The sequence below is a fragment of the Bos indicus x Bos taurus genome, chromosome 25 (assembly GCF_003369695.1).
Source record: "Bos indicus x Bos taurus breed Angus x Brahman F1 hybrid chromosome 25, Bos_hybrid_MaternalHap_v2.0, whole genome shotgun sequence".
In the NCBI taxonomy this organism is placed as follows: Eukaryota; Metazoa; Chordata; class Mammalia; order Artiodactyla; family Bovidae; genus Bos; species Bos indicus x Bos taurus.
The window spans coordinates 25,135,147-25,161,340 of NC_040100.1; the positions used below are offsets into that span (position 1 = coordinate 25,135,147).

The window sequence follows — 26,194 nt, forward strand, 5'->3', positions numbered from 1 at the left end:
CTGAAAGACCCAAAGTCAAGACTTTTCAGATATAATGCAAAGAAATAAATCCCTGAAAGAATGTAGGTGGCATGGAGGCTGCTTTCCAGGCAGGATCCCCAGAAATGACTTTGCATGTGGGGGATCCCTGAGAGTCCTGGCTGCAAGGCTCTCCCTAATGACAGCCATCACTTGCGTTTACAGCCACTCTCACTGAGTATGGAGAGAGGTTGACGAACCTGCTCAGGGTCACACAGCTTGTAAGTGGCCTATCAGCATCTGGATCCAGACTCACCCAGTTCCCCAAGCCCAGGCTTCCCTCACAATTTGTGCTGACACCAGAACTCTGCTGGGCCACCGTTTGCAGATGTCCAGCCCGACAGACTCCAGAGCTAACAGGCAACAATGCACAATTCTCTAGGATCTGGGGTTTTATTTCCCACTACACTCAGACTTAAAAACAACAACAAAAAATTCCACCCTTGATACAGTATATTTGTGTGAATTAATGAATACTCTTTTGGATTACTCCAAAATCAAAGACATCAAAGCCAGAAAGAACCTGAGGGGCGATCAGGACCATTTCTAGCAAAGGCAGTGTTGCCAGGTCCTGGGTCTCCAGCTGGGCGGGTCTTTTTTAAGAGGCCAAGGAAAGGAGAGTCTACTTCTTTGGAGAGAGAATTACAACCTCCAAATGATAGTGCTGTGAGAAACCTTTCCCTAATGCTGTGCTGTTATTTGCTTTTTTGTTTGTTTGTTCTGTTTTTTGTTCCCACTTCTTTTTGCCTAATATCTAGTTTTCTGGGCTTTAAGAGAGCATTTCTGTCTTTCTGGAGGCACACGGTCTCCCTGCTTTCCCATTAAACGTCCCTCCTTGTACATTGCCCTTATTCTATAAATCTCAGTTGTGACGCCAGCAAATCACACCCCTGAATGAATTTGCTTTCACTAGTTAAAAATCAACAGCGTCTAGAGAAACCTTGGTGTTTCTGAGGAGACCTTGGTGGGCTGGCAGTGACTTCGTGAGAATAATGCTATCATGCATCAATGCCAGCTGACATGTGCTCAGAGCACCCTGACTCCCCTCCCACCAGCCTTGCTCCTTGGCTCCAACCAGAGGGGCCCCTTTCATCTCCCCCAGTGTGCCCTCCCACCTCAGGGCCTTGGCAGAGGGGCTTTCTTCTGTCTCCAATATCCTCTTACTTCCAGCCAGATCACGGCATATAGTTGTACAAGTTGTTCTCTGCTCAAGGGCTCCTGGCAGATGGGCCAGAGGCACTGAAGCCCCAGCACATGCTCTGCCACTTCTGTTCCAGGGCAGAGGCCCTTTTTCCTAATGTGCTCAAAGGCGCGTTGGGGCTGAGACCTCTTTCTCCCAGTTTACTCGTATTCTTTCTTCTAATCACCACTCAAACGTTATGAAACGATGTGCTTTGATTAGATCAGGGCCACTGTATAATTTTCCTTCCTAGTTCTTGGCCCAATTTGGAGTTACAAATCTGTGTGATTGTTTAATTAACACCCAAATCCTCAACTGGACTGAAAGCTCCATGAGAGCAGAAAGTGGGCCTGCGTTTGCTCCTCTGGCATTTCCAGCAGTTGGGAGCATGTCTGGCACATAGAAGACACTCAATAAATCCTTGTGGGATGAGCCTCTGCTTGGCCCAGTGTGCTGGGCTCTTTCCACGCACTGTTTCATTAAATCCTCACGTTAATAATGAGCTGTTGTTGTCCTTCTTTTAGAGTGAAGAAACTCAGGCATAGAGGGGTGACACGGGTCATTCAAGGTCACTGACCCTTTCCTGCTGAGAATTTAAACTGCCCAGGAAAGGGGCCACAGGAAGTGGTCCACAGAAAAGAGGAGGACAACTCAAAAATTCTTTCACATAGAATTCAGGGTCTAGCAGCTGTGAGTGTTCAACAGAGGAAAGCACAGCCATTTGCCTGGAAGGAAAAAAAATGAGCAAGGAGAAGTTGTAATCATTGAAAATGCTCTCTTGATTAATTCTTACAGCAATAACTTGGCAGGTGTTCATTTGCCTGAGAAATCCAGTGTCAGGACAGCAGAACAACGTGGAGTGTGTCATGGGTATCTGAGGGCAGGCTTGCTGGGGCCTTTCTGTGGAGCCGCAATTTTCCTGTTTTCAGTATGTTTCTCTGCACTGACACCAAGAAATCCTCAAAGTATCTGTATCCCCATTTTGGAATAATCGTAGGATAGGAGAGGAGACGGAGAATCTGGGGACACGACAGGCCCAGTCAGTCCAACAAAGGGCTTCCGGTAATAATGAGACCCCAAATCACTTTGCATCACAATGGCATCTCCAAAAAGTGAAATGAGATTTCTACTAGGCCTTTAAGCAGTAATGTGAGGCCACCTTTAATGACACCCCGGCTTTCATGATGAAATAATGGGGCTCTGTCTAGTTCTTGATGAAAGTGAGAGAGGAAAGTGAAAAAGTTGGCTTACAAACTCAACATTCAGAAAACTGAGATCATGGCATGCGGTCCCATCACTTCATGGCAAATAGATGGGGGAACAATGGAAACAGTGAAAGAGTTTATTTTGGGGGGCTCCAAAATCACTGCAGAGGGTGACCATAGCCATGAAACTAAAAGACACTTGATCCTTGGAAGAAAAACTATTACCAACCTAGACAGATTAAAAAGCAGAGATATTTCTTTGCCAACAAAGGTCTGTTTAGTCAAAGCTATGGTTTTTCCAGTAGTCATGTATGGATGTTAGAGGTGGACTATAAAGAAAGCTGAGTGCTGAAGAATTAATGCTTTTGAACTGTGGTGTTGGAGAAGATTCTTGAGAGTCCCTTGGACTGCAAGGAGATCAAATCAGTCCATCCTAAAGGAAATCAGTCCTGAATATTCATTGGAAGGACTGATGCTGAAGCTGAAATTCCAATACTTTGGCCATCTTATGCGAAGAACCGACTCATTGGAAAAGACCCTGATGCTGGGAAAGATTGAAGGCAGGAGGAGAAGGGGACGACAGAGGATGAGATGATTGGATGGTATCACCAACACAATGGACATGAGTTTGAGTAAACTCTGGGAGTTGATGAAGGACAGGGAAGCTTGGTGTGCTGCAGTCCATGGGGTTGCAAAGAGTCAGACACAACTGAGTGACTGAACTGAACTGTCTAGTTCCCAAACCAAGAATAAGTGTGAATCAGGGCAGATGAAGAGAACTTAATCTTTGGAGAGGAGTCCCTATGAATTATTAGTCATTTCAGCAGCCCAGCTCAAAAGGATAGAAGCCATGCCAAGCCCTTTTCTCTCTCTTGGAATCAGTGCAACTGGCTTCAGGTCAAATAAAAATTGAGATGGAGTAGAGGTGACTGCTCATCTTTGGGGAACTGGGGAGGCGAGGGGAAACAAGAGTGTCAATCCCAGGAGAAGGCAGCTGAGGCTCCCAGGGGCTTAAACTGGACCCCCGACCCCCACCCCTGAGCAAACAGGTTTGACCATTCCAGCGGGGCAACAGCACTGCCAAGTGTTTCCAAGAATTGTCTTATTGGCACATTTGTCAGGTCCTCTCTTTTTTTTCCCCTCAAACCTGAATTAAATCTATTTGAATCACAATTGATTCTGTAATTTTGAGAAGGAACAAGAATTTATTCTTCTGACTGTGTACACATGTGTGTATAAATACACACACATGTGCATGCACACACACACACAATTCTTCCCCCGCTCCCCACAATTTTGGGAGGATCAGTAAACTTTTTCAGGACCTAGAAAAGTTATAGCATACTCACAAAATGCACAAGAGAATCTGAGAAGTTAGTCTTTATTAATTTCTCCATCCAGTTGCAAGATGAAAGTTACCATCTGAAATGGCATTTATGGTCTATGGCCATTCCACTCTAAATGCGCCTGATCTCGTCCGAAATGGCATTTATGAAGAAGAAAGCAGAAAGGAGAATGGCTTGCTTTATATTGAAACTGAATCTTGAAATCAAAATTTGTTCCACTTTTCATTAGGTAAAAGATAAAGCTGTTTTCTTGTAACATGAAAGAACAAGCTAGATGCAGTCATTTACAAAATGACACAGGCCTTAAATCAACCATCATTCATAAAACCTTTCACCAATTCATAGGGCCGGCATTTGAAAATCTCTACTCATGGTATTCAGCAAGAGATTACCCAGTCCCTGCCCTCAGCCTTAATTGGTTTCCCAGACATTCTATGTTGGAGGCATCACCATCTTGAGTAATGAACCTCAAATATTTGGAAGAAGTACAATAGAGTAGTGGTCCCCAACTTTTTTGGCACCAGAGCCTGGTTTCGTGGATGACAGTTTTCCATGGGCCAGGGGTAGGAGGTGGTTTGATTCAAGTGTGTTACCTTTACTGTGCACTTTATTTCTATTATTATTACATCAGCTCCGCTTCAGATCAGTGATTAGTAATGCCTCCAGGCATTAGATCCTGGACGTTGGGGACCCCTGCAGTAGAAGTTATCTGGAATGGGACTTCCAGACTAGTCATTAGGTCCAGAATCTCCTAGGATTCTTTTAATCCAGCCTTTCATGACATGAGGAATGGCTCCAAGAAACCTCTTGCTTACCCGCCCACCAACTCCACTCTGAGAGACGAACAAAACAGTTATTACCCAGCATGGGGCTGAATCATTCTCCCACATAAACACAGGGTCAAGTCCCAGTTTACCAACCCCATCATCGGAAGCCACATAAGGGTCCAGTCAACAGTGCTCCCTAACAATACACTGCGAGACCTTGTGCTCACCCTTGGGCTGCAGATTTAACCATCTTCAAGACCAGGGCTGGTTATTTTATGCTGTTCGATAAATATGCCCAGATTGCTGTGTTATTTAGTCTCTTCGTAACTGAGTACATGTTTTCTCCAAACTGGTTTAAGGAGAAACTTAAGGAGACCTGTCTCTTCCTGTGTCCTTCTTCCTGCTCCAGGGGTGTCTGAGAAGAGCAGACCACCTCCTTCCTCATCTCTTCCAAACTTCTTACAGTGGATCTTAGCTTGTTTTGTGCCATAATCCCTTTACATTTTGGAAATTTGGATTTCTTCTCTGAATAATATTTTTAAAAATACAATAGTAAATACATAAGATTTTTAAGCAAACCAATTATATTAAAATATAGTTATCAAAATGGGATTCCCAGATGGTGCAGTGGTAAAGAATCAGCCTATCAATGCAGGAGACACAGAGGACACAGTTTCAGTCTCTGGGTTGGGAAGATCCCTTGGAGGAGGAAATGGCAACCCACTCCAGTATTCTTGCCTGGAAAATCCATGGACAGAGGAGCCTGGTGGGCTGCACTCCATGGGGTTGCAGAGAATTGAACACGACTGAGTGACTGAACACAACAACAATAGTTATCAAAAGATTTTTTAAAACTGTTGGTAAAATACTAATGTACTTGCTTCTAAATCATACTGTAAATAAAACTGCTAATGGCAGTTCCATTAACTAATATAATTTGAAGAAAGAGACAAGTGTAAATGATATTTCAAGATCACTGTAACAACCATAGCTGGATGTGAAAACATCTGATGGTTGCTATTAGAGACAAAGTTACAGTTACTGTGGATACTATTGAAGTTTGTGTCCTACATTCATAAGTAAAAGAGAGGCTAAATTTCAGTTAGAGATCAGTGAAAATAAAGAGGTAATTTCTCTATCGTCCAAGGTCAAGGACCCCTGAATCATAGACAATTGTGGCTGGAGCTGGGAACCAGGAAAGATGAGTTTTGCATACAGGATGAGACTAAAGACTCAGGATTTAAAAATAAACAAGATGAACCCAAACAGTGAAATTAGACTATCTAAAAACAGTGAGTAGGAAGTTATGGAATTTGACCAAAAGGTTATTAAAGGGCTACTTCCTAGAGGGAAGAGAGATTCAATGGAATATGGTGATGTAGTTATTGGAGAAAAAAAGGTTTCATGTTTTTATTCCCAGTAAGTTGTGATTCTTCAGTAAACCTATTAACTTTCAATATCTAACTCTAATTTTCCCCAAAGCATTTCAGTAAATGGTTTCCCATTCAGCTACTTGCTTGGGCCTGAAATCTCCAAGTCATTCTTGCCTTAGCTCTCTGTCACTCCGCATCCAACATCAAAATAGATCCCAAATCCGACCTCTTCTCACCTTCTCCGCTGCAAGCCACAATCATCTCCTGCCTGCAAGCGCCTGCTCACTGGCCTCCCTGTTCGCACTAGTAATGCAACTCCCCATCCAGCTGCCAGGGTGATCTTTTTAAAAGATAAATTGGATTACTTCACTCTTCTGCTCAGAACCCTCCAGTGGTTTCCTATCATGCTCAAAAGAAAAAAAAGAAGAATCCAAACTCTTCATCACTGCATCCGAGGCCCCACCAAAGAGGCAGCCTCTCTAGCCTCTCTGTCTCTTGTCCTCCCATTCTCTCGGCCTCCCTCATCTCTTTGTGCCTCACTGGCCATGTTCCTGTCTCTGGGACTTCGCAGTGGCTGTTTCCTCTGCCTGGAACACTCTTCCTTCCAGTCTTCATAAAGTTGGCTCCCTCCGCGTGTCATTCAGGTGTCAGTGTCACCTCCTTGGAGAAGTGAGCTTCCCTGCCTTCCCTAAAAACACTAGTACCTCTTACCCCAGGCCTGTGACTCTCAATCCACTTACTCGGCTTTATTTTTCTTCAAAGCACTTGGGTCTTCTTTACATTATACAATATGTTTATTTGTGAGTTTGGTTATTGTCTGTCCTTACAAGGTAAATTCCACAGGAGCCAAGACTTTCTGTCTCTTGTACCTATGGTATCTTGTATCTGTGGTACCTAGAAAAAGTGCCTGGAAAAAGGCAGGCATTCAATAAGCATTTTTGAGTGAATAAGTATTATTATAGATAAGAAAATAGAGGGCTTCCCTTAATGTCAGAATGTATCAGTGGCAGAGCTGAGGTTAAAGGCAGATAACTCTGTCTTCCTCTTGCCTGGTCATGCTGCTCCCCATGTTTCATCTTGCCAAAGCAACGGTTACTATTCTCTTAAGATTAAGGATAAGATAAAAGCTATCATTCTTTGAATACCTACCGCAAGCCCTCTGCAGTAAGACTGTCTTTCATTTTTATTTGCCTTTCGTACCCTCCCCCTTCTTGTGGTATCAGCCCTCAGATTTTGTTCTGACTGCTCCCCACCCCATGTCAGGGGTAACGTGGGTTACGGCGCCTTGCCATCCCCAGGCCAAGGTGTGCATCTGAAACCCAGGGTGAGCCAAGCAGATGCCCTTTCCCTGGAACAGGAATCTTGAGTGGAATGTCAGAGACTAGAGGGGTCTATACACCCTGGGTCCCTAAACCTGCTTCTTAGGCCAGACCCTTACATTTCCTTTTGTGTCTGTGGGTTACCTTTTTACCTTCAATACATTCCCTTTTTCTCAAGTAGCTTTTAACTTTCCATTGCTTGCAACAAAAAAACTCTGATGCCATCTTTTAACTGTCACAGCAACCCTATGATGTAGGTTTTATTACCATCCCCATAGTACAGAAGAGAGAAGTAAGGTCCAGAGGTGTGAAGGGATAGCTCCAGGTCACCTAACATCATACATTATGTTGGCTGCATACAGGTCCCAAGACATCCACCTCCAATCCCCAGACTCTGTGAATATATATATATGTGTGTGTGTGTGTGTGTACATATACTCCCTTATATGGCAAAAAAGGCTTTGTAGCTGTGATTAAATGAATAGTTTTGAGATTATCCTGGATTATCTAGGTGGGCCTAATGATATAATCACAAGGGTCCTTATGAGAGGGAAGCAAATGGAGATACTGCTACAGAAGCAGGCCCCATGACAACAGGAACAAGAGGTCAGAGCAATGCAAGGAAAGGGTCAGGAGCCTTCCAGGATGCAGGCAGCCTCCAGATACCAGAAAAGACAAGAAAAGAATTCTCCCCTAGAGTCTCGAGAAGGGACCAGCCTTGTCAACACAGACCTGAGCCCTGTGAAACTGATTTTGGGCTTCTAGCCTCCGCCTCCAGAACGAAGGCAATGGCACACCACTCCAGTACTCTTGCCTGGAAAATCCCATGGACGGAGGAGCCTGGAAGGCTGTAGGCCATGGGATTGCTGAAGGTCAGACATGACTGAGCGACTTCACTTTCACTTTTCACTTTCATGCATTGGAGAAGGAAATGGCAACCCACTCCAGGGACGGGGGAGCCTGGTGGGCTGCTGTCTATGGGATCACACAGAGCCGGACACACGACTGAAGAGACTTAGCAGCAGTACCAGCAGCCTCCAGAACTGTAAAAAGATAAATCTGTGCTGCTTTAAGCCACCAAGGTTGTGGTAATTTACCAAACAGTCATAGGAAACTAATACTCCAACTCCTAAATGTCAGAGCTCAGACTGGAACCCAGAAGTGTCTGCCATGCTGCCTCACGCAGGCTCCCAGAGCTTGTCCCCAAAGAGCCACACAGAAACGACAGGAAAAAGGAGAGGAAGCAGACTGTGTGCCCCAGGGAAAGGGCCACCCCCACGACACACCTCCAGTGAGAGGGAGGCACTCAGCATGTCCTGAATTCAGGAAGCAGCTCTCTTTCCTTCCTGTTTGAAGACGAAAGTTAACATAAAGAGCAAAAAAAAAAAAAAAGATTATCAGGATACTCTGGCCTTTGGAATTACTGAGACAGAAATCTTCTATAAGACAAAATGAATCTAAAGGATTTTTTCCTTTCAACAGGGCATGACAACAAATTTTCTGCCAGGCTACCATCTAACTATGATCTTTAGTGCAGAATGCATGCCGTTTCCTGTGCCGTTCTGAAGGCATGAGCGTTTTGGGTCTCACAAAACGCTTAAGCTCAGCACAGACCATCCTACAAACGCTGGTGTTTGTCCTCAAACGGCACAGTGAGTCTTCTGTTTTCATCTCGGGTTTTGGTCATAAGATACCTTTCACCAATCTGAAAGTATTGAGGATTTTTCTTTTCTTTTATCCAACGGTAGAACTTAGCTGAAAAGAGATTTCGCCCAAAGCAAACTTTTCTTTTCTCTTCTATAACATAATCTTTGTTTCATTGAAGGTCTCAGTTTTAATGATGTTTTTCATGAGCCTTTTCCCCAGGGACACCGGGCCAGAGAGGCAGCAGCGTGCTTTTTGTTCCTTGTATTTATTTAGTGATTGATCTGTGCAAGCAAACTGGACTAATACTTTTTGGTCAAAATAAAAAGTTAAATGTTTCCTGTTCTTAGTATGATAGCAAACAATTTCACTGTTTCTTATGGGCTGGTTAAATCAGGACTCCATTCAATAAAAGAGGACAGCACTGGATTCACAAACAGGAGCAAGGAAAAGAGGAGAAATGATGTAATCTGCCGCTGCTGAAAGGTGGGGATGAAGACCCCCCTCCTCAGGCTGATTGGAACATGCGCAGATTGTTTCATTTCTCCCAACTATCACTCCTTTGTCTATAAGAGAATCGTGCATCCCTGCTCTTCCATTCGCCTGCAGTTTTTCCCGAAGCAGGTGGTGTCAATTCCCTATAACACTGATATTGAGCTTTCTCACGGGCCCTGTACTGAACAATGAAGTGTGAGCAGAAGTAATATTGGCCTGGGTTGCTCGTTGCCCTTCTCCCTCTGCCGTGGGACTGAGGAAGGTGCTGTTCCTCCTTCCCAGGCCCCAGAATGAAAAGAGACTTGGAGCAGGGCAAAGAGGAAACATAGCCAACAAAACTGGGTGAAGAATAAATCTTTGTTGTTATAAGGTATTGAGATGTAAGGGTTGTTTGTTACTACAGCAAAATCTAGAGAGAGCTGACTAATATGGAATTCAAGAGGGTAGCTGGGTAAATATTATGTAGGAGAACATATCAGGGCTCTTTCACGTGCAAGTATCATAACTCTTACTCAGAATGGCTTAAGCAAAAACAGAATAAAAGGGGGGGAGTATTTATCTTGAAAAAGGAAAAGAAAAAAGGTATTTATTAATTCACTTTACTAATAGGGGTAGAGTTCGCTTTAGATGAGGTCAGAGAGGTTCAAAACAGTGCCGTAGGGACTCAGACTCTGGCCGCCTCTCAGTTCTGCTGTTACCCCAGGTACAGTCTCTTTAGATAATTGCCCTCAGCTGCTCAAGGCTTATAACCTCAAAGTTTGAAATCTAGAGGAAAAGACAGAAAAGTTTTCCTGGTTGCTTCTTGAAAAATCTTGGGGCTGTCTCTGGGCTTGTCTCTCATTTAACCGTGGTGGTCAGGGGAATTCACTGCTCTGGTCACATACTGGGTCACAAACTCAGCCCAGAGCCAGAGGTGGAGTCAGTTCACTTTGTGCTTGAACTGAGAAGGGGAGAGGGATGATCCTTCCAAAAACACAGGGAGTACTGTAACCAAAAGAAGGGGGAAATCAGTGCAGGGCTGGAAAAAACATAATGTCTAAAATACAACAAGAAAATGGAATGAAATGAAATAGAATAAATACTCTTTCATTTTGCAATTCTTTTTAGTTCTTAATGTAACTCTGTAGACAATATGAAAACTACAAAATAATGAAGAGGGGAAGACAAAAGCCATAGTCTTGCCATTTGGAGTGAAACATCCCTTTGAAAGAACTTAGATCTAGAGTTATTTAATTCTATGATGATCCTTGACTTAAAATGTTTCCTTTCACTGTATAGTTTAACAGATATGTATAGATTATATATTGTAAAATTTCATTATTTGTATAAACCTAAGAATTTTTAAAGGGTGGTCAATGTTTATATAAAACAGCTACATAAAAGTGCAGATCTTAAAGCAAAGAGTCATGGAAAAGAAATGAGTAGCTGAAAAGCGATGGGCAGCGTGAAGAGCTTATTAAATTATTGGGACCTATGGGACAAGGACCCATCATTTATGTGATAAGCAATAGGCAGCTACTGGTCCGCCGGTGAGAAATGATCGCGACCTCCCAGCTGTGATCTGACAATATGATGATGTCAAGTCTCAAAGACAGCTGGACTTGGGAGAATTTATTTAAGCAGAACATTAAAATAAATCCAGGCTCATACTTTAGATGGCTCCCTCGGCTGGTAGTTAAGATTATTTGAGGCAATAAATGCTACGACACATAATATATACAAAGGAGCGGCATCTGACACAGGAGCTGACTCTAAAATGAACACCTAAAATGAAAATCACACTTAGCCAAAACCTTCCCTTGGCACACGTTAAATTACCCATATAAAGACGTGGCATCTTTCCAGTGGTCTCAGGTAGCCTGTGTTTTCCATCTTAGTACTGATCGCTAAGTACCAGGTGATAGGCAGAAGGGCGGAGTAAGCAGTCGTGCTCCAACAAGCACTGACTCTGGAGCCAGGCAGCCTCGGTCCGAATCCTACCCCTGCTATTTCCTAGCTTTCGACCTTGGGAAGTAACGTACATCGCTGCGCCTCAGCTTTTTCTCTGACATACGGCTGCTGCCGGCACAGCTAGAACCCATGGGCTCTCCAGTGTTTCCTTACATATCTCACCCTTCCTTACAGCTGTTTTGAGGCCTTGCTCTGTGAGGAGAGGCGAGAAGATTAAGAACGAGGGTGGTTCCTCCATTCTTTTCTTCTTTTTGTTTTAGTGACTTCAAAAATGAGATGTTCCAAATATAATTTAATTTATTATAAGAGGCTGTCCAACCTGTATCAGTCTTTGCATAAGTATGAAATAAACTGTTCTTTCTGCTGTTGTTTGTAACTGCAACCTAGTCTAGGCTAACTTGATTAACACAGTGGGTAAATAATAGTTCCCACTTTGTAGGGTTGTCATGGGGGTTAAATTAGGTAATATTTATATACTGTTCAAATAGTACCTGAGTAAACAGCAGGGCTTCCCTGGTGACTCAGACAGTAAAGAAACTGTGTGCAAAGCGAGAGACTCGGGTTTGACCCTCCGGTGAGGAAGATTCCCCTGGAGAAGGGAATGGCTACCCACTCCAGTATTCTTGCCTGGAAAACTCCATGGACATTGGAGCCTGGTGGGCTACAGTCCATGGGGTCGCAATGAATTGGACATGACTGAGCGGCTAACACTTTCACTTCACTTCAAACACTATATATACTGGCAGCCCACTCCAGTATTCTTGCCTGGAAAATTCCATGGACAGAGGAGCCTGACAGGCTACAGTCTGTGGGGCCACAAAGAGTCTGACACGACTGAGCACACACATAAACACTATATAGATGCTTGGTTGGTAGGTAGGTAGGTAGGTCGGTTATGTAGGCAGACAGACAGACACAGAAGGAAGCAGTCGCCTTCTAGGCTGCTCATATGGTAAGTGTCACATAAAACTGAAGACACTAAGGAGAGAGCTAAATACTGTGTCCCATTTTATGCTTCACCTCCAGAGTAAATGCAGGGGAAATTGCCTGCATTTTTAAAAGATCTTGTATCTCTCTATTTCTCTCCCTCTCCCTATCTCTCCTTCCGCCAAAAGCACATTGAATTAGCATAAATAAGTCCACATACATTGCAATTCCAACTGTGCATAAAATCTGTCCATGAAGACAAATGACCATGTTAGTCTGTGTCATGGTTCCATGACACATAGTAGGCATCCAGTAAATGGTAGCCAGCCAATTTATGAAAATGCCTGCCTCATGATTTTAGAGCACAATTAAGCATATAATAAATATTAGCTGAATAGATAAGCAAATAAATTAAAAATAACTCCCTTCAAAACAACTGAAATGTACCCATTCACATATGTGTCAATAGTGGGGAAAGATGTATTTCCTTAATAGCTGGCACCAGAGTTTCTCCTAGGTAAGGAACCAGCTTTGTTTAGATGAAAGACCATTTTACAGATGGAAAAACTGAGGCTCTGAAAGCTTAAGTCATGTGTGCTGAGTCACATGGCTGGAAATGGTAGAGCACGGTTTAGTATGCAGAACTGTGATTCCAGAGCCCAGGGTCCCAACCCCTACACTGCACTATCTCCACTTTGACTTCCAGACCATTATTACTCCACCCTTGACAGCTCCTGGATTTCACATGCAGCATCTTCTTCAACCCACCCCATAAGCCTCTCAGATACGTCGTTATTCATACTGATGACACCTCCGACACCAAGGCCTCCAGGCCGTGTGATTGCATGACCCCCATCTTCCTTTGTGACAGTCACCCAACAGAACGGTCACATCTTAGAATGGGTCGCCCCTGAAGACCGTCACATCTCAACTTCCCAAATTCCTGATCTGATCATAACCTTCCCTGTCCTTTCATCTTTTCCACCTACTCACTTCTATTTATATTATTTGTCGCTCCTGCATGAGACTATGACTTGGGTTATTGGTGTCCATCTAGAACAGGGCTCAGCAAACCAGAGCCCGGGGCCAAATATGGCCCAGCACCTACTTTTGTAAAGAGAGCTGTGTTGGAACACAGCCATGCCCCTGTGTCGCATATTGTCTATGGCTGCTTTCATGCTACGAGTCTGGAGCTGAGTTGTTACAACAGAGACCAAATGATGTGGCCTGCAAAGCCTAAAAGATTTACTATGCTGACCTGACCTAGAAAGTCATTTCCTTGTTCCCCAGGAGCCATGTTTTTAGGGCAAGCCCATGGCTCTGATTATATTAATCCTCCTCCTTGTCACTGGGAAAATTGGATTTGGCACTGGAGGGCCGCAGGGAGGGAGAACGAGGCTGAGGTAAGGGAACTGGCTGGTGAGCTGTGTCTGATCGGAGCCAGGTCTCAACCTGGGTAACCGGGGCCTCCTCACACCGTGAGGCTTCTCACTTGGGCTCACACTTGTCACTCTTCCCCTCCCCACCCCAGGGCCATTTTCCTGAAAACTCGGTCTCCTCCGCCATCACTCCAGCCATCTCCAGTGGAGAAAAGCCCACAGCCCTCCCGGTTAACCACCAGTCAATAGATGCCTCCTTGACACAGCCCATCCGCTATTCAATCAGCTGCTCACGAGGAGCTTTGAAGCATCTTGTTATTTCTCTTCCTTTTAGTGTTTTATTATCAAACATTTCAGATATAAAAAGTAGGCAGAAGGACTTCCTTGGTGGTCCAGTGGTTGGGACTGCCCTGTTGCCAGTGTGGGTTCGATCCCTGGTTGAGGAACTAGGATCCCACATACCACACAGTGAGGCCAAAAAAAAAAAAAAAAAATATATATATATATTTAAAGTAAGCAGAAAAAAAAATTAACCCAGGTCACCATCCAAACTTAATTATATTCTTCTCCATTTCAGTCACTCAGTGTAACTTCCCCCAGCTCCATCCATTGACATCATAAGGTTACATATTTCATTCATAAGTTCATAAGTATTTCAGCATGTTTCTCTAAAAAGTAAACTTTTTAATCATGACTATGCAATCATTGTGTGTAACAATTCCCTATATCATCAATTATTTATGAAGTGTTCAGATTTCCAGTTGCCTCCTACTTTTTCTTTCTAATTTGTTTCTTTGAATCAGGGCTCAAATAAGATTCATTGAAATTTCTAAAACTGTATGGACCCTACCACTCCCATTTTAGTGCTTCCAAGTTGGTTACTTCCAACATGAACACGTCACGTAGTGCTCCTTCTCTTTCCAAAAATTGATTGTTAAACATTAACATAATTCAGAAGATATGGTATTTCATGAGAAAACTGTAAGACATTATTCTTAGAAATGTTAACAATGTTTTCCCATCCCTAAGATCCTGCAAATAAAATTTGCAGCCCCAAAATGTCTCTTTGCCATGTGCCGTGAGGGTTATTCTGAGCTGAAAACAATCAAGGCCCAGAAGACTCAGGAAGAAACTTCAACCTTCCTCCTAACTACTCAAAGAATTTAGATAGAGGGCCTGTGCCTGGAATAGAGTTAATCACCAGATAAGTCTGCAGAGAATGTGAGTGGGGTGTGGTGGGGAAACATAGAGATCAGAGGTCACTCTCTGGCCCATTGTCTCTGCAGGGCTGCTCCAACATTTATTTACCAAACATTTGCTTTTCCAGCTTTGCGTCAATTGCCTTCCTCCCCTTTGAAGTCCCAGATCCCTACCCTTAACATCTTCTTTTGTCTTTAGCTGAAGATGGTATTTAAGGTGAGGGTCTCAGCCATTTTAGTAAGTTACTCAGTTCTTCTAGGTCTCTCCCGTGGACACATGTTATGAAACTTTTGTCTGATTTCCTCCTGATAATCTGTCTCCTGTCAATTTAATTCTTACACCAGTGAGAAGAACCTAGAAGGGTAGGGGGAAATTTCTCCCTCCCCGAGGATCCTCTGGGCCTAGTCTAGACCTTTTGCTATATTAGCTTTGCCAGTCTTCAATCCTGAGTCTTCCCAACCATCTGTTTCCTCCACCCGCTTTCCAGGATTGCAGAGGGTTGTTGGAAATAATCTCCTAAACAGGCTGCTGTATGCATCACAAATTCAGACCATCAGCTGGGCCATCTCTATTTATCCTAGTTGGTTCCCTATCAGTTTCACCATAGCAGCTGCTGCTGTCTCCTCCCCACCCCCACGAGCCTCGGAACCTGCCTGGGCCTCCCTCTCAGCAGATGCCTTCACATCCACATGAATGACCAGGACAGCACCGACCATGAACTTTCTCAGCTTTTCTCCCTCCCCGCTCAGATTCCTCTCACTTTTCCCTCTGGATGCAATCACAAGTTCTCAGCCAGGGGCCCTTCTGTCTCCCCGCATCCCACATTTGGCAGCACATGGAGACAGGCGCGATGGTGATGACTGCAGGGGGCGCTACCAGCATGCGGTGGGGGTGCTGGAGATGCTGTGCAACATGCTATTGTGTACAGGCCACCCTTCCCCCCACCAAAGAAGAATTACCCAGTGCTAAGTGTCAGCAGGGCTGCCCAGGTGGCTCAGCGGTAAAGAATCTGCCTGGCAATGCAGGAGATGCAGGTTCGATCCCTGGGTTGGGAAGATCCCTTGGAGTAGGAAATGGCAACCCACTCCAGTATTCTTGCCTGGAGAATCCCACAGACAGAGGAGCCTGGTGGCCCATAGAGTCACAAAGAGTCCAACCGGACTGAGCGATTGACCACACACACACACAAATGACAACAACAACAATCAAATGTCAGTAAGGCTGAGGCTGGGGAAACCTGGAGTAGAGATCATCTCCTACCTTACCTGGCTCTCTGCTCTCCCTGCTCATGAGCATTCCCAGGAAGGATGTAGCCCCTGAGGTCTGGCCTCTTCAAGACCAATCCTGGGCACCAACCAGCACTAGCCCCACGTGACTGGTGCCAGGCCTGCTGGGGGGGTGGAGTGGGTGGAGCATACATGGTCTTGTACATCTGCATTTCCCTATAATGCTTTGTTAACATCTGTTTTACAACACTCACTACAGAATCTATAGCTAGTTGTAAACACCTCTCTCTCACCCCAAGGGTCGGAGCCATATTTTATTTATCTCTGTTTCTCCACAGCACCAAGCTCTGCGTTGCATTTGGGAGGTGTTCAATAAATATTTATTGCATCAAATTAGATTAGTATCATTTAAATTTTTATCATGCTCTGGGCATCCCTTTGTAAAGCAGAGAACAAACACCATTTAAATCAAGAGCTCTTATGTTTTGTTCCTGTGGACTCCAGTTGATATGCTTGCAATTGCTACTTTGCAGTATATTTATATGAGCTGCCAGCGGAAGTTAGCAACAATTTTAAATTTAGGTATTTGTACAGTAAATAACTAGGGATTTGAGAGAACTCAGTTGGAGAAATTCTCTTATTTTTCAGATTCTTTTTCATTGGTTATTGCAAGTGAAAAAATGTTTCATTTTCAACTTGGAGAATGATATCAAAAACCCTTGTCTTAGAAAAACATATGTAAATCCTTCACTTACTGATCATTTATAGTCAACAAAGGCTTTTCATTTTCATAGTGGACTAAATTAGGTACAAGCTTAGAAGCTTAATAAGAAACAAGATCTTCTAGTATCATCCTCCTTTTAATGTATAGTTTCAGATTTTTAAAAACTAGTAATACCTGGAGTCTTTCAAACTCTCAAAACTGAGAAAGTCAGCCAAGAATCTATTCAATTTAGCATTCCCCAGAAAGGTGGATTTAAGCAAAAGATGTGATATTTGTGGGCTAAGTGTCTAATTTCGTGTTTCATACTCTGTTTGATACGGGATTTTACAAACCTTGCTTAATTTCCTGGTGCCTCAGTTTCCTGACATTGTTCTTACAAAGGGCTGATGTGAAAACATTTCCAAAGAATAGGTTAAATATTATTCTCTCTAAATTGAGTAGTCATTCTTCCACTTTTGGCTTAAAATTATGGTTCATTACTTAAATGTCATCTTCCAAGTAAGGTGTTTCCTGACCACATGATATAAAGTTAGGTCCCCCTCAATACTCTATCCCCATCTGCTTTATCCCACTCTGCTTTATTTTTCCCTATAAGCAACTATTTATAGTACACTTATTTATTTGCTAATTGTCTATCATCCTCCACCAGAACATAAGCTCCATTAAGGCAGGAGTTTTAGCTGCTTTGTTCACCACTCTATCTCCAACACCTAGAATGATGTTTGGCACACAGTAGTACTCAATAAACATGTATTGTATGAATGAACAAATAATGCAAATCTAGAAATGACATATACTATAAAGATATCAAAGGCATGAATCAGATGTAATTAAATAAACATGGCTAGATCTCAAAATGTATTTTAGTCAAATAAAAGCAAGTTGCAGGATAATGCATAAATTTCCTCATCTGCAAAATAGGGCTGGTAATAGCATTGTTACAAGGATCAAGTTAGTTCATTAGCATTAAATGCTGAGACCAGTGATATAGCACTCAATAAATGTTAGTTGTCATCATTATTAGGGCTTCCCTGGTGGCTCAGATAGCAAAAAGTCTGCCTGCAATGCAAGAGACCTGGGTTCGATCTCTGGGTTGGGAATATCCCCTGGATAAGGGAATGGCAACTCACTCCAGTATTTTTGCCTGGAGAATTCCATGGACAGAGCAACTTTGCAGGTTACAATCCATGGGGTCAGAGAGTCGGATATGACTGACCAATTAACCCTTTCACTTCACACTTTGGACATTATTGCTTTATCACTGATGATAAACAGTTCCCATAAAATAATACTACTAATTTTGTATGATATAATCTGTTTATATAGTTAAATAACTAATTTTAAGAATATGGAGGGATGAAATATAGACCAAACATTAATTCTGTGATAAGACTCAGATTAGAATGGTGGTCAAAGAGAGTGTTAACTTTATCTGTCATGTTCTAATATTTTAAATGTAGAATTGATGCATATAACTAAAAGTTAAAATTTAGAAAAGTTTGGTTATAAGACATAATGACCTTTGGGGCTAGGTGGAGAGCAAGATACTGAAGGAGGAACTCCCCAGGTCAGTAGATGCCCAATATGCTACCGGAGTCAGTGGAGAAATAACTCCAGAAAGAATGAAGGGATGGAGCCAAAGCAAAAAGAATACCCAGTTGTGGATGTGACTGGTGATAGAAGCAAGGTCCGATGCTGTAAAGAGCAATATTGCATAGGAACCTGGAATGTCAGGTCCATGAATCAAGGCAAATTGGAAGCGGTCAAACAGGAGATGGCAAGAGTGAACACTGACATTCTAGGAATCAGCGAACTGAAATGGACTGGAATGGGTGATAACTCAGATGACCATTATATCTACTATTGTGGGCAGGAATCCCTCAGAAGAAATGGAGTAGCCATCATGGTCAACAAAAGAGTCCAAAATGCAGTACTTGGATGCAATCTCAAAAACGACAGAATGATCTCTGTTTGTTTCCAAGGCAAACCATTCAGTATCATAGTAATCCAAGTCTATACCCCAACCAGTAACACTGAAGAAGCTGAAGTTGAACGGTTCTATAAATACTACAAGACCTTTTAGAACTAACACCCAAAAAAGATGTCCTTTTCATTATAGGGGACTGGAATGCAAAAGTAGGAAATCAAGAAACACCTGGAGTAACAGGCAAATTTGGCCTTGGAATACGGAATGAAGCAGGGCAAATAATAGAGTTTTGCCAAGAAAAGGCACTGGTCATAGCAAACACCCTCTTCCAACAACACAAGAGAAGACTCTACACACGGACATCACCAGATGGTCAACACCGAAGTCAGATTGATTATATTCTTTGCAGCCAAAGATGGAGAAGCTCTATACAGTCACCAAAAACAAGACCAGGAGCTGACTATGGCTCAGACCATGAACTCCTTATTGCCAAATTCAGACTTAAATTGAAGAAAGTAGGGAAAACCACTAGACCATTCGGGTATGACCTAAATCAAATCCCTTATGATTATACAGTGGAAGTGAGAAATAGATTTAAGGGCCTAGATCTGATAGACACAGTGAGTGCCTGATGAACTATGGACTGAGGTTCGTGACATTGTACAGGAGACAGGGATCAAGACCATCCCCATGGAAAAGAAATGCAAAAAAGCAAAATGGCTGTCTGGGGAGGCCTTACAAATAGCTGTGAAAAGAAGAGAAGTGAAAAGCAAAGGAGAAAAGGAAAGATACAAGCATCTGAATGCAGAGTTCCAAAGAATAGCAAGAAGAGATAAGAAAGCCTTCCTCAGCAATCAATGCAAAGAAATAGAGGAAAACAACAGAATGGGAAAGACTAGAGATCTCTTCAAGAAAATTAGAGATACCAAGGGAACATTTCATGCAAAGATGGGCTCGATGAAGGACAGAAATGGTATGGACTTAAAAGAAGCAGAAGATATTAAGAAGAGGCGACAAGAATACACAGAAGAACCATACGAAAAAGATCTTCACGACCTAGATAATCACGATGGTGTGATCATTCACCTAGAGCCAGACATTCTGGAATGTGAAGTCAAGTGGGCCTTAGGAAGCAACACTATGAACAAAGCTAGTGGAGGTGACAGAATTCCAATTGAGCTATTTCAAATCCTGAAAGATGATGCTGTGAAAGTGCTGCACTCAGTATGCCAGCAAATTTGGAAAACTCAACAGTGGCCACAGGATTGGAAAAGGTCTGTTTTCATTCCAATCCCAAAGAAAGGCAATGTCAAAGAATGCTCAAACTACTGCACAACTGACTCATCTCACACGCTAGTAAAGTAATGCTCAAAATTCTCCAAGCTAGGCTTCAGCAATACGTAAACTATAAACTTCCAGATATTCAAGCTAGTTTTAGAAAAGGCAGAGGAACCAGAGATCAAATTGCCAACATCCGCTGGATCATCAAAAAAGCTGGAGTTCCAGAAAAACATCTATTTCTGTTTTATTGACTATGCCAAAGCCTTTGACTGTGTGGATCACAATCAACTGTGGAAAATTCTGAAAGAGATGGGAATACCAGACCACCTGACCTGCCTCTTGAGAAACCTATATGCAGGTGAGGAAGCAACAGTTAGAACTGGACATGGAACAACAGACTGGTTCCAAATAGGAAAAGGAGTCCGTCAAGGCTGTATATTGTCACCCTGCTTATTTAACTTCTATGCAGAGTACATCATGAGAAACGCTGGGCTGGAGGAAGCACAAGCTGGAATCAAGATTGCCAGGAGAAATATCAATAACCTCAGATATGCAGATGACACCACCCTTATGGCAGAAAGTAAAAAGGAACTAAAAAGCCTCTTGATGAAAGTGAAAGAGGAGACTGAAAAAGTTGGCTTAAAACTCAACATTCGGAAAACAAAGATCATGGCATCTGGTCCCATCACTTCATAGGAAATAGATGGGGAAACAGTGGAAACAGTGTCAGACTTTATTTTGGGGGGCTCCAGAATCACTGCAGATGGTGACTACAGCCATGAAATTAAAAGGCACTTACTCCTTGGAAGGAAAGTTATGACCAAGCTAGATAGCATATTCAAAAGCAGGGACATTACTTTGCCAACTAAGGTCCGTCTAGTCAAGGCTATGGTTTTTCCAGTGGTCATGTGTGGATGTGAGAGCTGGACTGTGAAGAAAGCTGAGTGCCGAAGAATTGATGGTTTTGAACTGTGGTGTTGGAGAAGACTCTTGAGAGTCCCTTGGACTGCAAGGAGATCCAACCAGTCCATTCTGAAGGAGATCAGCCCTGGGATTTCTTTGGAAGGAATGATGCTAAAGCTGAAAGTCCAGTACTTTGGCCACCTGATGCAAAGAGTTGACTCATTGGAAAAGACTCTGATGCTGGGAGGGATTGGGGGCAGGAGGAGAAGGGGACGACAGAGGATGAGATGGCTGGATGGTATCACTGACTCGATGGATGTGAGTCTGAGTGAACTCCAGGAGTTGGTGATGGACAGGGAGGCCAGTCGGACACGACTGAGTGACTGAACTGAACTGAACTGGAGAGCAAGAGAAAATGGAAAGATTAATTACTTAGGATAAGAAATGTTCTAGGTTTTCTATTTGATTTCTGAAGTGCTTCTTGAATAATCACTGCCTGGATAGGATGCCCTTAGCTAAAATTAACCGGAGAAAAGACCTACCTATATAACTGACCCGGGATCCTGGATGGATTACATAAATTAGTTCTCTTAGGAGAACTATCATTAAAGAGGAAATGATCATTAACACAATCTTAAAGTTAGGAATAAATTATTCAAAGACTTGTGCCATTACTTACTGCAGTTTCAGCCACTCTTCCACAAATGGAATGGAGAAGAATTCTGTGAATGGCTCCCCTATCCTCTTTGGATTTTGACTGGTCACGACACCATATGTTTGATTGACAAGAAAACAATAAACAAGAACTCAAGTCAATTGTTGCTATTCTGCTGGCAAATTAATGCTATTGAATTCTTAGGGTCATTGAATATTCAAAGACTGAAAAACTTACTTGTATAACCATTCAGTCAGAAAATCGCAGGCAATGAATTTGGTTCTTTTCCTCTAAAGAGAGAAGAGAGAATTAAATTATATTCTTTGCCCACATAGTTAAGTAGGACAAAGGAATAGGGGTTAATTTATTGCTTGTGTTAGATGAAATATGCATAAGTCCTTGATGAGGCTTATAAGTACATCAAGAAACAATAACTCAGGCAAAGTAAAGAATACTGATGACATTTCTCCAGTCATCTTGGGGTAAGCATCTTTTCTGACTATATTAGCAGGAACTAATAAAATACAAGGCACATAGTAGGAGCCTTATTACATGTATTTTGGACTCGCCTCAGAAGGATTTATTTAAATCTAGACATTATCTTGGAGTAAATATATTTATTGCTTTCCCCCATTCCGCTCAAATCCTCAGAAGTCAGTACATCAGGTCCGGGTGCCATTGGCCAGTGCATTGACCCTGACTTGCTGCCCACCCATATAGCCCCTCTCCACTTCATCCTTATTACCAGAAGCCCCTGGTGGGCTGCCGTCTATGGGGTCGCACAGAGTCCGAAACGACTGAAGCGACTTAGCAGCAGCAGCAACAACAATCAGTCCAGGGGGAAAACTACATTTCCCAGCCTTCCATCAAGCTCCAATACTTTGGCCACCTGATGTGAAGAGCTGACTCATTGGAAAAGACCCTGATGCTGGAAAAGATTGAGGGCAAGAGGAGAAAGGGGCGACAGGGGATGAGAGGACTGGATGGCATGACTGACTCAATGGACATGAGTTTCAGCAAATTCAGGGAGATAGTGAAGGACAGGGAAGTCTGGCGTGCTGCAGACTTCATGGAGTCACAGAGTCAGACAACAGAACAACAGCAAGTAGCAAGGGACAACCATAAGACATAGTTCTGATATTTGAGGTAGAAATTGACATACCTCATAGATTTCTGAGACAATGCTGCTGCTGCTAAGTCACTTCAATCATGTCTGGCTCTGTGCGACCCCATAGATGGCAGCCCACCAGGCTTCCCCGTCCCTGGGATTCTCCAGGCAAGAACACTGGAGTGGGTTGCCATTTCCTTCTCCAACGCATGAAAGTGAAAAGAGAAAGTGAAGTCGCTCAGTCATGTCCGACTCTAGCGACCCCATGGACTGCAGCCTACCAGGCTCCTCCATCCACGGGACAATGCTACTTTCCCAATTTCTACTGCTCTCTTCCTTAAAGTTTCCTTCGCTTGTTTCCATCTGGAACACAGGTGTGGGGCTGGAAGCAAAGCAGCACTTACAAGCCAACAGGCCAAAAAACAGGAGATTAGAAAGAACCTGGGCCTCTGATGACTTCCTTAAGTCAATGCACCAGCTTGCAGCTGACCTACTCTGGATATCTTGATATGTAAAGGAAAATCAACTTCATTTGGATTATTGCCACTGTTCTTGATTTTTCATAACATGCAGCTCAGTGTGGTTCCTAGGTGATAGGTAGCTAACGAGCCACAAGGGGAAGAACATCCTGGAGTAACAGGGCTGAAGGCTCACAGGACAGATATGGGGTAGAGCATTGCTTGCCCTGCCTCCTAGTCCCGTTTAAAATGTCCTATAACCCAAAGAGAACTATTTAATCCCTTTTAGAAGATTATTATGGAAACTGGGAGATAGAAGGCCCATCTGCTTCTCCTTTAAATAGCAGGGGCTGAGACCCGATTGTTGGTTACCATGTGAAAAGATCCTTTCCAAGAGTGAAGGCAAGACAGACTCTGATGGAAATCCTCTCTTTTCCCTTCCCAGGTGTACCCTTCTCCACCTCACTCTGTGCCTTATGAGGCTGATTTTATGGTTCGTATCAACCAGGCTTGCTTACTCTTTTGTTGGGTCCAGTCACTGGAGGTACCAGCAAGAAATCCGAGAGGGGAAAGAGAGAGAGGCAGGGGGGTAATGAGCTGAACTGTGTCTCCTCCCCCACCCTCTGCCCCATGTTCATATATTGAAGTCCTAACCTCTAACACTTCAGAACGTGACCTTGTTTCAAAATTGGATGAGTACAAATAAAATTAGTTAAGCCCTGCCACTCCTGAAGGGCACAACAAGTCTAATGAGAGTGAACAAATCTGGGGCTTTATTAGTAAGGAAGAAGAACAGACCACCAATGGCAGATCCCTAATGACATTGTACCAGACCCTTGATCCAACTATGCCTGAAGCCTTTCATAAGCCAATATATTCCCCCTTTCTTACTCAGCCAGTTTGTTTTGTTTATAGCTTCCAACAGAAAGAGTTTTAACTAATTTCTTAACTAATTCCTTTCTTCTCTCATTGGCTAACTCCATTTGTCTTTCAAGATGCCTCCTGGAAGCCTTTCTGAGCATTCTTACCCTATTCAATTTAGAGTAAGCTCTCCTCTCCCGGCCACCACTGGTTCTACGTGCCCCTCTGTTGTAGCACCTCAGGTATAACTGTAATATAACTGCTAGCCCACATGTCCAACCCCTCTACCAAACTATAAACTCCCTGAGCACAGGACATGTGTCTTCTCTATCTTCCCAGTGCTTAACTGAGTATCTGGCACAGAGCAGGTGATCAATGACAGGTGAGTAAGTGAATGAATGCATTCCCCATGCAACTCAAGCAAAAAAAGCAAGAAAAAACTCCTGTACAAGAATTCTGACATTTATTAAGTAGGCATTGCTAATAAATTCTGGACAATTCCTCTTTATTTTCTTCTTCTAATATTTTATTTATTAGGAGAAATATTTTTCTTCTGTTTTTCTTCCCCCCCCTTTACTTTGAAGTAGCCAAATTAGCTTTATAGGCTTAAATAAGGTTTAAAAGATTGTTGTGCAATTGATTCTCACCACAAAGGAAAGTGCCACTTAAGATTTTTCACTGAAAGTTTTACTACAGCTGTTAGTAAATAAAATATAGAGGTGCCTGAGTTGCTGGAGATTGTCTGCAGTCTTTTCCCTCACTGCTGATAGACTTTTATTAAAAAATTGAAACACTGCTGGCCACAGTAATAAAATTAAATGCACTCGACCGTGTAATGGGGTCTTCTAAGTTTGCACTGCAAGAGTAGGATTCCCTTTGAAAAGCTATCTTTCACCAAAATAAGAAAATACTTGTACAACAATGCAAATATGTATTTAGCATGAATTGCCATCTAATAATTTAAACAATCCAGCAATTGTAGGATGGCAGTGTCTCTCCCTCTCTCCCTACAAAAGATACATTGTTCCCTTGGCATTTAGTGCACCCTTTGGTGGTAAAGATTCTTTCTATGAAGGGAATGCAGCTTGACTTACTCCATTAAAAAGGCTTTTAAAATAGCCAAATGGTCTTATGTATGAAGGTCATGCAGACAGATTTAATCATTTTGATGCAAAGAAATAAAATGGAAGAAATTGTGTTTTCCTTCTGTCCTGGGCAAGTGTGGACGTGCTGTGCATACTCAGACACATGGAACAGTGGGGATATTGTTCAGCTGTTGTTTAGTTTAAAAATTATCTTCGGGGAGCTGAAAGGGAGAAGGGAAAGCAAATGAAAAGTTGTGGTGAGTGAAGAGATAAAAGAGGAAGTAATACAGAGAAAAATTAGAGTGAGATTAAGAAAGTATGGGCACCCAGGTTAATGTAATGTAGACAAATACACTGAGTTCATGATTGTTAAAGGGGAAAAAATGTCCAAGTTTGGGCAAGCAGGGTGATCAGTTAAGGCAACCTTATACAAAGTTAAAAAACAATTTTTTTTAAAAAGTCCAGAATTAAAAGGAAAAAGACTGAGTGTCAAGGGATAAGACATCATCATGCCATCAGGAACCCGCGAATTACTTTGTTCTGCATCCAAGAAAGCAAGATGGATGGAAAATGGGATAAGGTGATGGCTAGGGGCAGAGGCCGGGAGGAGCTCCCCACGCCTGAGGCCAGGGCTAGGGATAGTGATGAAGCAAACAAAGCAAAGTGGTAACCATGAAATCTAGGTGGCAAAAACCTGGGTGTTTAGTCTGAAATTCTTCCCATTCTTCTACATGCTGGGAGAAAGTTTGTAACAACATTGAGGGGAGGGGCAATGGGGGAGGAGAACAAATGATAAAAGACAAACCCCAAAGACAAAAAGGCAGAAATTAGACTGTATTTTGTACCAGTTTTTATGCTGGATACACACATAGGAGAAAGACTCGAGGATTGAAGACAGGGACGAGGAACAACTTGCATTAGAAAGTCACTGACTCTCTTCCAGTAATGAGTGCAATTTTACTCCACCAAGGTCAAAAGAATAGGCTGTGAGGTTAGTGAAGCTTGGCTGCCTATAGCATTGTGTTGAGGCTCTTTGGGTTTGCAAGAGAGAAGAAGATGCTTGGGTTACCTTGGTTACTGGGCTTTGTTAAAAAAAAAAAAAGAAAGAAAACCTATTTTATTTATTTATTTTAGATACTGATATTTATTTTTCACTTTTTATT

At 42.8% G+C, this 26,194-nt stretch overlaps 1 protein-coding gene across 3 annotated transcripts in view; it reads right to left on the reverse strand.

The window, feature by feature from the left end:
- IQCK (IQ motif containing K) overlaps positions 1 to 26,194 on the reverse strand; it is a 163,301-nt gene that overhangs the window by 88,110 nt on the left and 48,997 nt on the right. For 2 of the 3 annotated variants that reach the window (XM_027528183.1, XM_027528182.1), the window contains exons 5-6: positions 21,757 to 21,809; positions 21,544 to 21,621 (exon numbers count right to left, since the gene is read on the reverse strand). In XM_027528183.1, coding sequence (XP_027383984.1) covers positions 21,544 to 21,621; positions 21,757 to 21,809 — 131 coding nt within the window. The remainder of the gene's footprint in view (positions 1 to 21,543; positions 21,622 to 21,756; positions 21,810 to 26,194) is intronic. The other variant, XM_027528185.1, reaches the window with a different exon arrangement.